Below are 12615 nucleotides of genomic sequence, written 5' to 3'. Positions count from 1 at the left end.
AAATAATTTAATTATAGGGGTATTTAATACTATGTGATGATTTATTTCTGAATACGGTTTCCTAATAAGTATCCATGCTTTTCTTACAGATTACAAATGATTGGCATTGGTGGCCACATACCAGTCAAGATTTAACACAAACTATTAAACCATCACAACCATCTCTAAATAATTGTTTAATAGGTAAGTGCGCATTAAAAGTAATATAGTCTTCTAAAAAATGTTTTCGCACATTATGACATTGTTTTTAGTAAATTAGTAAAAAGTCTATTTGTATTATAATTTAATATGCATATACAATACGTTTTCAGCCGGATGTCTAGGAGTCATAGGCGGTATGGAATGGCGAATTAGACTGGGCCAGCGAGTATGTGCGGGTTCTCCGGCGCGAAACGCCGTAGTCACTCAGCTGTCGCGTCGAGCGAAGATTACTTTGACCCACGATGATAATACTACCACCAAGGTCTGCCTGTTATCATGATTTATAAGCACGAAATATGAATGAATATTGTTAAGAATAACTTACATATGATGACACGATGAAAGTGACTGCACGTAACTTAAGCTTTTATAACTTATTTTAAACTTACTTCTAAAGCTAGCATCATAAATTACCTTGAAATCATACCGTTACTATTATATTTTAAAATATAATTACGGATAGGATTATTTTATATTGGTAGCTAATGCAATATATTTTTTTCATAATGTAAAATGTCTTTATCTAAAATTATTTTTATAGTGTGATCTGAACAGCATCCAAAGCGTGGAATGTGAGCGTCTAGCTCAACCGCTCGGTGGCGGTGAGAGCGCACTACGCGTGTGCGCAGCCTTGCTCGGAGCGGGCCCGCAAGCTTCGCCAATGCATCCACATCATTTGCCTGGTATTCATTCTTATAATTATTTTATTATAGTATAATCGTTAAAAAGAGGAAGGTAAAATTCAGGAACATAAATAATGTGGTATTTTTTTGGTATAGTAATATTATTGTCCACAATTAAATTTAGTTATAAAAAATACCTTTTGTATTAACTCAGGTTTTATGTGTATTATACTGAAACATTTAATACGGAAAACTGAAAATGTGAACACCACACAATAAAATCGCAAGATAAGGCTTTTTCAATATTAAATTTAAAAATAAATATATAAATAAAAATAAAAATAATTTTTTTTTAGCCAAATTAGTTAACTAATATTTTATAAATATATTTTTTTTAGCTGAAATAGATGTCTATGGTCTTAGACGTCAACAGATGGAGTTACTGACGTTATGTGCTGTAAGAGGGCTGCTAACAACAAGGACTCGTCTACGCAAAGTTTTAATGCAACCGCCAGATAACGGAGGTTAATGTTATACATAGTATATAATATAAAAACAAATAATATATTCGTAGCAAACTTTTTATTTTGGTAATTTTATCATTTGTAGTGTTTCATATAAATTTATTTCTTCTTGATGAAAAAAAAGTACCTTAAACAATTTGTTGTTAATGATTGCAGGATCGTTAGATAGAGGTTCAAACGTGATAGGAACAGAAGGCACGTTACTTAGACGTTTACTCGCACTCGCTACTCGACCAAGTCCTCTGGCTGCGACTCATTCTCCAAAGGACCTCGCGGCTGCTGCGTTGACAATCGTCCAGCAGTTAGCGGCCCATGTTGCAGGTAAACTAAAAATATATTCTACACAATAAAAATAGTAATTACGGCACTTAATTATGACCCTTAATATGACTTCAAGATATTTATATATAACACTCCTTACGATTTATATTAACTTGACTTGTATCTATTTATTTTTAATTTTGGGATTTGGTAATGACAGGAGATGATAAAGATTACGACTCTCCACCAGAAATACCTATCATAGATAAGAGTAACGTTATGCAAGTGTCAATGGGACCTTCAACAAGTACAGCGTCACTTTGTAAGTAACAACGTTTCGTTATCATGTCCAAGACATCTAGTTTTGATATAATAATGAAACCTCTCATATCTTACTTTTAAATATTCATACAGCTCGAAAAGATCTCAACACTTGGGCAAACTCAGCTCAAGTTCAACAAGTGATAGAAATGGGATTTTCTAGACACGCTATATATGCAGCTATACAGTCCTTAGGTATGTTTTTATAAAAAGATGTGTTATGTGTACTTAAATTGAGGCCTTTTTAATTATAATTATTTATATATAAATATATTTTTTATATTTAAAATATATAAGCACTTTTAACAGAACAAACGAAATCTCATATATTTTTTAAGGTGGCACGAGTATACCGTCAGTGGAATCCCTGGTGGCATATTTATTAGAGTTGCCACTACAAGGGATGGATGATACGGTATTCGAGATTAAACCCACAACATCGAAGCAGGAGAAGAAACAGATACCGTACCGCTGGCGAAGTTGCTTTGCGTCAGAAGACGAATACGCTCAGTATTTATCTGATATTATAACACCTGGTATGACTGTAAGATGCTGCAAGGCTTATGACAATGTAAGGGTATATTTGAACTTCTTGAGCTTGATCTTCTAATTTTTCACAATATAATTTAATTGTTTTTATTTTTTTAATTGTAGATTGCATTGGGAGACGTTGGACAAGTTCAGAAAGTTGAACGTGATATCAAACAAAATGTTTTTTTGCATGTATGTGTTTCTGCACTTAATAATTTGTTGCATTATAAGTAGTCGTTTTGTATAATTTAAATTATTTATATTAACTTGGTTTGGTAGGATTTTATATTCAAGTATTAATAGAGTGAACTCTCTGCTCGTCGCAAGGTGGAGTGGCGCGGGCTGAGTCGCGTGGCGGGCATACGCGCGCTGCACGCCGAGGTGGTGTCGGGCGCGCCGCCCTTCGCGCCCGGTGACCGCGTGCGCGTGCGCGCCGCCGTCACGCAGCCGCGCTACAAGTGGGGCTGCATCGACCACACCAGCGTCGGGACCGTCACTGGTATTTGTCGATCCAAAATTTGAAAGTGCTTTTAGATAAATACAATTAAATATACACGCAACATACAATAGGGCCGAGAAAGGCCGGTGGAACAACGTGTAATCCAAGAATGTGGGTTCACGTCAGGATAAACCAGTGATGAGTATTTACTTCTCAATTTGTGTTCCGCGGTAACAAAAAAAGTCAGAAATGTAAACGTTTTAAAAAAAAAACTATATGTAATTCTATTTTGTTAATATGAAAAAAAACAGTAACACACTTACATTACACTAAATTTGCAGCGATATCGAGCAACGGTCGAGATTTGACAGTCGACTTCCCCCAGCAGCCCGGCTGGACTGGACAAGTCAGCGAAATGGAACTAGTGACCGATCAGTGTACGTGTCAGTCTAACATCGACTCGACGCCAATGTTCGTCCGATTATACATAACAGCAAGCTTAACGTGCGCTATAACCTGCCAGCGGAGTGGGGCGAGACGGCGGGCGGCTGCGCGGTGGGCTGGCGCGGCGCCGTGCGCGCCGTGCGCGTGTCGTCGTGCCGGCCCGGCGCCGGCGCGCGCCGGCTGCTGGACTCGCAGCCGCACACGTACTGGCAGAGCTCCAGTGGCACCGGCCAGGTATAATCTGTTGCAAAAGAACATCGTTAACATTACGTTATTGATATTATTATTATAGATAAACCTTTTCGATTGTCTCTTTTAACAGTAATATGTTTAATATTTTTTTAAAGTAAGCGTGTTATTATTATGTTTGTGACGATTTCCTATTTCAGCATTGGATCCGTGTCGAAATGCGCTGCGGTATACGCATCCGTCGGCTCGGGCTGGGCGTGGCGAGCGGCACCCACGGGCCGGCCGCGCTGTCCGTGCGCGTGGGGGCCAGCTTCGAGGACTCCGCCCTGGCGCCGCTCGCTGCCGTGCCGTACACCCCCGCACCGCCCTCGAGGGACCGCCCGCCGACGCACCTTGCGCAGATACAGCTACTTTCGGATTGTAAAGTGGTATGTTCTTTTTTTATTTACTGTTACATATGTTTCATATAAATTTTAATTATCGTAATTTCTTACAGTATCATCCGTGTATAGAAATCGGAATAAAACAAAATCGTAATGTGAACGCTGATTGTCGAGTACACGGTCTGTACATAACAGGATTCCGCCCGAACCCAATGTATACAGAGATATTAGCGGTAAGTCGTTATTTATTTAACGTCGTCGTTTACTTATTTAACGAAAGTAATACTTGTTGAAGCTGATCGAATATAATTTTTTTAGAGTATGAATTTCGTAGCTGAAGATTGGATGGAAAAAGATAACCCCGCGACTGCGGTTACTTCTGATAACAACCTTCCAGCGCTTCCAAACGACTGCCCTAAGGTAAAAACACAACAAATGAGCATCCCTAAAGTCTTAAATGTACATACGTTGAGTACACTCTTAGTTTAGAAATATAAGTAAAACTTAAAAAAAAAAACGATTTAAATTGTTAACGTCGTATTTATTCCATGCAGGTGTACGTGTGGGGTTTAAACGATAAAGATCAACTCGGCGGAGTAAAAGGATCTAAAGTAAAAGTTCCAGTTTTCTCTCCAGTTTTAAGTGCGTTGCGACCACTTCATATTGCCGGCGGTTCAAAGACACTATTTATTGTATCACATGATGGCAAGGTACCTTCAATATTTATACAAATATTTTAATCGACCACCTATTTTTTATAAACGTACCGCATTTAACGTGTACGAAAGACACAGATTTAAATTTTTAACATTTATATTATTACAAATGTTCTCTCCATACAAATAAAATTTAAGTATCTATCTGTGCTTTCAAAACATCTGCCTTTTTCAAATTTACTTTGGATATTCGTTTCCAAGATCAAAACAATGGTTATTTTTATTTATGTCTGTTTGTCATAAATAATTTTCTAAGTTCATTAAACGATTTAACAACCAAAAGTGTATATATTATCTTATAATAAAAGTTTAATCACAAAGAGACCCATGCTAGTTTGTCTTACGTCCGATGAATTCAATGTTTTAGCTCTACGTATGTGGTGAAGGTACAAATGGCCGCCTTGGTCTCGGACACAGTAACAATGTGTCGACGCCAAGAGCTAATCCTTACCTTTCCCACGTCCTGGTGCGTCGCGTCGCCGTGCACTCTGGTGGGAAACATGCTTTAGCACTCACGGCCGATGGAAAGGTAAATTTATTTATATTCATTAGTAACTCGTGAAAACTGTAAGGGAATCTTCTGAAAATTATTTGCTTGCGTTTCAAAGATTCAAAACCCACTTTTAATTTTTGTAGGTTTATTCTTGGGGAGAAGGGGAAGATGGTAAATTGGGTCACGGAAACCGGATCACACTTGAAGCACCTCGCCTCATAGAGTCACTAGCGGGCGAGAGGGTGGTGGGTATCGCATGCGGGTCCGCTCATAGTGCGTGCGTGACCGCGCGCGGGCACTTATATACTTGGGGTCTAGGGGAGTATGGAAGATTGGGACACGGAGATGACACTACACAATTGTTACCAAAAATGGTAAGTTAAAAAAAAACCCTATCATAATATAATTAATAGTTGTAAATATCGTATACATTTTAGTGGTTAATCTTTCGTATGCCGGAGCGTAGATATGCGCTCGAACGTTATCTCATAGTTCAAATTTTTTTGTTTTACACTACACTAGAGAAACATATACCTAGTTCTTTTTTATCCATAGTAATTAATATATATTTGTCTCCCTCTCTCTCTTTTATTAGATTATCATTTCGACCAATCAGCGCCGACGAAATTCATGTCGCAAATTCGCGCGCCAACATCATTTTTTCGAATGCTCGCGGCCATATTTGTGAAAATTTCGTAAAATGCAAAATGTTTTTCGAATATAATTAACAACAGTAAAGTGATTTTATTCATGTTAACAAAGGTTCTCGGGTAAGCGTTGAATATAATTGTATATTCTAAATATAAAATAGCTTTTTGTACTTCTTCCGCAAAGATTTTAGTTTACCCTAAATAAACATAATAATATTATTTTTTTAAACGTATCATTCAATTATAATATTCATCATTTATATTTTAATTATGTAAATACAGTTATCATATTAAATTAATTTCATACGTAGGTATTCATCAATCATTTTAAAAACATTTTTTGTATCAATAAGAGAGGTGTCAGTGTCAGGTTGAGTTCGGCTCTTACTATTTATGAACTCATTTTCAATACTTCATATACAAGAAAATAAATAAAATACATAAAAAATTTCATAGACACACTTTAGCGAAATTTAAATATACTTTTCATTTTTAACAGATTTTGTTATTTTAAATTAACAGTCATATTTTTTATTTACACATTAAATACATTTTAATTTCACTACTAATATAAGATAAATATAGGTAAAATGGTGTTGTTAATTACGAAACAAAGATTTATTGTTTAGATGGAATTGAAACGGATCAATCTAGGATAATATTTTGCCTTTTCCGGAATCACCTAGAGAAATGTTGCATATCATACAAAACATTGATCAGGTCGACGTGCAAAGATCTGAAATCGACAGCCTAAGGCTTAAGTTTTTTTTTATACTAACAACGAAATCAGAGTAGATTCGTCCAAGAGACTCTATTGTAAGTATTGATAGTAGGTACTTGAATTTGTGGATATAATAATCTTATTCATATTAGTTATAATTTATAACACCTTTTAAAGTAAACTTTTTATGAATTAAAAAAAATACCTCTTACATATACATATTCACTTGAATTAATGTTTTAGTTAATAAATTCTAAAAATAGAAAAAAAAATTTAATTGAATGTTAAGTTTGCCTATAATTTATATATTTTTTGTAACACTATTTTTATGTCAGCAATAAGAAAATATTTTTATATAATGTTTCCTAATTAATAAAATGACGATATGAGAGCAACGTAACAGAAATATCAAATAATCTCATTATTTTACAACCGTCTCGTAATATTCTCTCGTAACAGTAATATAGTATCATTAATATATTCGAACCAGACCTTCATAGGATTTTACGGGGAGAAAGCGGTGATATAAATGATGAAAAGGCGTAGACGATCCGTGGACCATATCGGACTGAGAAAACCTTATATGAATAGATTTTTAATATTTTATGGAAAAAGAAAACTTATTTACCCAATTCCTTTAGTAGATAAAAGCATAATGGAAAAAAAAAAATCCTCATACCAATGAATTTGGTTTAAGGGATTCCTCTCGAATCTCGTCTTCAGGATTGCTATGAAGTTACAGTAGCGCAACAGTATAAATTTTAATTAGGAAAACGCCGTCGCAATGATGAATATTGGAATAAGAAAAGACAATGTAAAGCGCCAAAACCTTTCTTTATAATATATGTAACAAAAATACTCTAATGTCAACCCTAGATTATGAGTAAATTCAATCAATCCTCCAGCTTTGGTCTCAATAAACTAAAGCATTTAATAAATATCATGGGTCACTTCGTGTTTTTTTATCGATAAAAATATTCATTTAATGTTTATAATCATTGATAGACCCTTTAAGTTATAATTTTTTTTTATAGAATAGGAATTTGGACGAGCATTTGGGCCACCTGATGGTAAGTGGTCACCAAACGCCCTTAGACATTGGCATTGTAAGAAATGTCAGCCATCGCTTGCATAGCCAATGCGCCACCAACCTTGGGAACTAAGATGTTATGTCCCTTGTGCCTGTAATTACACTAGCTCACTCACCCTTCAAACCGGAACACAACAATATCAAGTATTGCTGTTTTGCGGTAGAATATCTGATGAGTGGGTGTTACCTACCCAGACGAGCTTGCACAAAGCCCTACCACCACTAAATTGAAAAAGTCTCAGTAATGTAGTTATACATACAATATTTTATTTTTCACCATGAACTGGATTCACCTTCTGCAAAATAAAGTTAAAGATTAGCAACTTTGCTCTTAATTAAGAACATTATCATAGGTTTGAGGACAATTTTTGACAAGGCTGCTCTATATACAAGTACCTTATACGATGATGTTACCTTATTCTTGCCAATGTTTTGCGTTTATATATTAAATAAAAAATACTATTTCAGCTTTAAGGAAGTTTCCTGCCAAATTGGGCAGACATAGTATATGTTCAATGCAGCCAATGCAAGATTTAAATACAAGGGTTTAACGGAGAATTGTTTTATATATATAAAATGTTTTTTACCAATTATACGTTCATAGCCGAGAATAATCGTGAAAAATCTTTCAGTCTGCGATAACATAATCCCATACAATATTTTTTTTACGTCATTAACCCTATTCGTAAAATCTAGATTATTCTATGGTTCTATGATATTTTCACTTTGTGTTAAATCTAATACAATCAACGTTATTAAAATTGTGTTGTAAAAAACTAAAAACAATCAATAAATGAGTAAAACACTGAGACTTTTATTCAACAAATATTAAAAAAGAAACTGGATATGAGAGCTAAAAAAAGTATACAATAACTTTCGATAATATTGTCAAAATAAAGTTCACGCCCGGCTATTCCAAATTATAGCGTGCGACCTATGAAAGAGAGAAAAAAATCTATCTCTTTCTTAGGTATGTTCTTTCTCTTTCATCCGATAAAACGGCGGCAGATACAGCATTTCTCATGGTGTGTGATGCGGCATACGAAGGGTTAATTAATGGATGAGGTTATATGTTGAACCAAAAGTTTTTTAGATATGATACATTTATATATTTGATAACTTTATTGAGTTTGCACTCTTACTTCTAATTTTAAACATTATTCTTAATTGAATTCTAACTAAAGTAAAATATTATTAAAAAAATATATTTATTTTTGCATAGATTGAAGCTTTAGCCAGCTTCCGAGTAATTCAGGTGGCGTGTGGATCCCGCGATGCCCAAACATTGGCCCTTACTGCTTGCGGGAAAGTATTTTCTTGGGGTGACGGTGACTTTGGTAAATTAGGTAAAGGTACTTTTCTAGAACATTAATTAATCACTTTTAAATAACTAAAAATTGTAAATTTTTTAATAATTATTTAATTATATTTTAGGACGAGGAGGATCGGACGGTTGTGCAGTTCCAATGAACATTGAGAGATTGAATACACTCGGTGTGGTACAAGTTGAATGCGGTGCTCAGTTTAGTTTAGCGTTGACCAGAGATGGAGAGGTAAATAACCAGTAAACAATTTATAAATAACATGAAAATAGCAATAAATTAAATAAATGAATAGATTTTGCTGTAATTTTGATAGTGCAATTGTTTTTGTTACGTATATACTATCTATATAAATGATCTTAATAATTCTATTTACTCATACATTTATAATCATTTTTCTAGGTCTGGACATGGGGCAAAGGTGATTATTTCCGACTAGGTCACGGTTGTGACTCGCACGTGCGTCGTCCGACTATCGTAGAAGCGCTGCGTGACCGCCGCGTTATACATGTCGCGGTGGGAGCCTTGCACTGTCTCGCCGTTACCAGTGACAATCAGGTGACTTTACGATTTTAAAAACGCGTAAATCGATTTTAATGTAAATAATATATTTATACGCAATAAAATAGTGTGGATTTATAATTCTTTATCACCCGGATAATGAATAAATGCAATTGAAATTATAATATGATTATTATGATAATATAAAAATGATTGATTTCATTAATTCTAAAACAAAGAGTAACTTAAACGGTTTAACAGCTAACATTAAATTTAAGCTATTTGCATAGTATATACAGTCAAATCTTCTAATCTTTAATTTCATTGATCGAAAGTAAATAATATCCGAAAAAAAAACGGAAGTGTAAACTGATTACTTTATCTCTCTTGATCGTAGGTGTGGGCGTGGGGGGACAACGATCACGGGCAGCAAGGCAACGGCACGACGTGCGTGAACCGGCGGCCGGCGCCCGTGGCGGGCGTGGAGGGCGTGCAGCGCGCCGCCGCCGGCTCGTCGCACTCGGCCGCCTGGGCGCTGCGCCCCGCCGCGCTGCAGCCCGACGTGCCCGCGCCGCACGTCGCCCCGCTGCCATTCCCCACGCTCAAAGACCCGCTGGGTGCGCATAGCCTGGGTAACTAACATTTTAATTTATTATAGGTAGGGCTCATTATATTTAAATACTTATATTTTACATCCAATCCATCCATCTTATAACAAAATTCACGAGGAAAATTTTAAACTCATTTAAAATTTAAAGTACTAAGTAAGGATATGAAATTTTTTTTTCAATATAATACATTTTCAATATTATTATTATATTTTTAAATAATCGGATACGATACGATCATAATTGATGAAGTTAATATTTTAAAACTATCAGGAATTATCGTCATGGAGTTTAAAAGAAACTAACCATAATTTTTTTTTGGTACACGTACACACTATAACCCTATGAATATATTTCTGGACTACCCATATTTTTATTTGCTCGTTTAAGTTCTAATTCAATGGCTTAGCGTGTTAATAAAGTGTTACAGAATTTTAAATCTTTAAATCATCCGTACCGTTTAGGTCTCTACTCAGACGAAATAGTAGTAGAGGAGCCCCAAGGCCAGCGCCCCTCCCTGGCGGCGGCTGCACTGTCGCTGGAGCCGCCGGTGGCCGTGCAACACGCGCTGTCTCTAATACTGTTGGCTCTACACATCACACAGGTAAAATGAAAATATTATTTCTACAGGTATCTTGTAGTCTTTATCTCTTGGTTTTGATTAACGCTGTAATAGCAGAATTTATGGTATAAAGTATATGTATTTATATGATTATGAATTACTGACTTTATCGGAATCTTGATATATATAATAATTTTCAGTAGATGTATTGTAATCATAAATTATTTCTAAAAAAAATGTCGTTATTTATGTTCAAAATATACGAAGCTTCTAATGGTGTTTGATTAGTAAATTTCTTGAACTTTTTAAATTTACAATAAATTACATTAAATAATTGTATAATAAAAATGTGGTTTCGGTAAACTATTATCTTCATTCTTACGTTATTTAATCGAAATAATTTTTGTTTAGGCGCGATGTCTTCTCGTAGAAGCTCTTCGAGCCCACGAGGCGTGCTCGACTGCGCCGCCGGTGGTGGTCGGGCTGGACTCCGAGGACGACGACGTGGAGGCGGACGCGCGCACCGGCGGAGGGGAGGCGCCGGCCGATAGAGCTACTTTACCGGTACCGTATAGTAGGCGATAATTAAGATCTATTTAACCGATTTCAAAAAAGGAAGGCCGATGTGTCGCTTGTATCTATGCGCACTTTTTTTTAGATACATGATTTTTTGTTTTTAGTTTATAAAATATTAATGCGGTGTTCCAATGTTCAGACAATAACCACTCAAAAACTATTTAGTAAAGTAATTCATGACATTATATAAAAAATATTTTTTAGTTCTTAATATAGAATTTCTTTGAAGGTGCATAAAGAACCAAAAAATACTTTCTTGTCGACATATAAAAAATTTATTGTTTTATAAACAATAATTATAACACAGAGTGGTGCTAGCAGTCCCCTCAGCGGATCAATATCATCCCGTCACTCTGCTGTAATGTCCTCCAGCGCGGTGTCTGTGGCTGCTGCGACTATGACTGTACAGCAAGCTGAGGCGCCGAAGGTAATTCTCGATCATCTCATCATCATAAATAAATATCCAAAGACAAAACGGTTCAGTACATTTTTGCCCTTAATTTGTGAACCGATATTTTTTTTCTATTTTTGGTTGTCATTGACGAGCTTTATTGTTACAAGTTAATCAATGGGAATAAGAGTTGAAAGAAAAGTCTAAAACATGCTAATTCATATATGTTTTTCTAGGATATATTAACAACACACACACAAATTATTACATTATTAATTCTTATAAAAATGACTTTTTTTAAACAGGATTTTCAAGATATGTTATGTTTTTCACGTTAAATTATTAGGAATTGTAATAAAAATTAAACTTATTTAATATTAATGTAATTTTCATTACATTATTTTACCTTTTTAATATATCTTACTTGACATTTTTACAGTTGGCACTGGATGATTTCACGTCTCAGTTGGGTGAATCCGACGCAAGAGCACTTGTTGACCTTTTAAAACTTGCTGCAGCAGGCCGCGTTCCTGATTCTAATAATGCTGTTAGAGTTATCACAGACGTTCTGATGGGTAAGATAAAAACAAATAATGTACACATATTTTTTAATATGACTAAATATATTTAAAAAAATGTACTAAAATAGAAAATTAACTTTGTTCAATGTTTCACACAAATTCGTTCATCTAGGTCGAATTTTCAAAAATAAATTATATGGCTATCTCTGCAGCTCTTTGTGCGAGTAAGCCGGCGGTAGCTGATATGGTTGTAGAAGTGTGCGTGTGCGAGTTAGAGGAGGCGGCCGCCGGAGGGACTCGCGCGCCCCCCCACCCCGTCACCGTGGACAGTCCGCATCCATACGCTGATGACACGGATATATCTGGTAACTTGAGTTAAACCACTTTAGAGGAAAATGATTTAAGTTGTGTGTTTAAATAGTAAAGCAAAAATGCTAATGATTGTCATGATAAATTGTTAACGCTAGACGTCAGCATTATAAAAATAATATAAAATTAAAAATATAATTTCAACTCGTTACTTTTAATTTTAATTAGCACATTACTGA

General features: G+C 35.3%; 1 protein-coding gene across 2 annotated transcripts in view; it reads left to right on the top strand.

Annotated features, from left to right (window-relative positions):
* Positions 1-12615, top strand: part of LOC126774004 (probable E3 ubiquitin-protein ligase HERC2) — a 47028-nt gene that overhangs the window by 19294 nt on the left and 15119 nt on the right. The window contains exons 40-66 of one of the 2 annotated variants that reach the window (XM_050495293.1): positions 90-183; positions 312-463; positions 743-884; positions 1223-1348; positions 1505-1669; positions 1830-1931; positions 2024-2125; positions 2269-2501; positions 2585-2653; positions 2789-2960; positions 3242-3337; positions 3424-3578; positions 3734-3961; positions 4030-4149; positions 4235-4336; positions 4471-4626; positions 5000-5161; positions 5269-5499; positions 8809-8938; positions 9021-9139; positions 9311-9466; positions 9807-10041; positions 10482-10621; positions 10991-11143; positions 11463-11582; positions 11986-12121; positions 12280-12432. In XM_050495293.1, the coding sequence (XP_050351250.1) occupies positions 90-183; positions 312-463; positions 743-884; positions 1223-1348; positions 1505-1669; positions 1830-1931; positions 2024-2125; positions 2269-2501; positions 2585-2653; positions 2789-2960; positions 3242-3337; positions 3424-3578; positions 3734-3961; positions 4030-4149; positions 4235-4336; positions 4471-4626; positions 5000-5161; positions 5269-5499; positions 8809-8938; positions 9021-9139; positions 9311-9466; positions 9807-10041; positions 10482-10621; positions 10991-11143; positions 11463-11582; positions 11986-12121; positions 12280-12432 (3949 nt within the window). The remainder of the gene's footprint in view (positions 1-89; positions 184-311; positions 464-742; positions 885-1222; positions 1349-1504; positions 1670-1829; positions 1932-2023; positions 2126-2268; positions 2502-2584; positions 2654-2788; positions 2961-3241; positions 3338-3423; positions 3579-3733; positions 3962-4029; positions 4150-4234; positions 4337-4470; positions 4627-4999; positions 5162-5268; positions 5500-8808; positions 8939-9020; positions 9140-9310; positions 9467-9806; positions 10042-10481; positions 10622-10990; positions 11144-11462; positions 11583-11985; positions 12122-12279; positions 12433-12615) is intronic. The other variant, XM_050495302.1, reaches the window with a different exon arrangement.

Source organism: Nymphalis io, chromosome 2 (genome assembly GCF_905147045.1).
Source record: "Nymphalis io chromosome 2, ilAglIoxx1.1, whole genome shotgun sequence".
NCBI classification, from domain to species: Eukaryota; Metazoa; Arthropoda; class Insecta; order Lepidoptera; family Nymphalidae; genus Nymphalis; species Nymphalis io.
The sequence above is the reverse complement of the archived record's forward strand: the minus strand, read 5'-3'. Positions and strand labels throughout refer to the sequence as shown.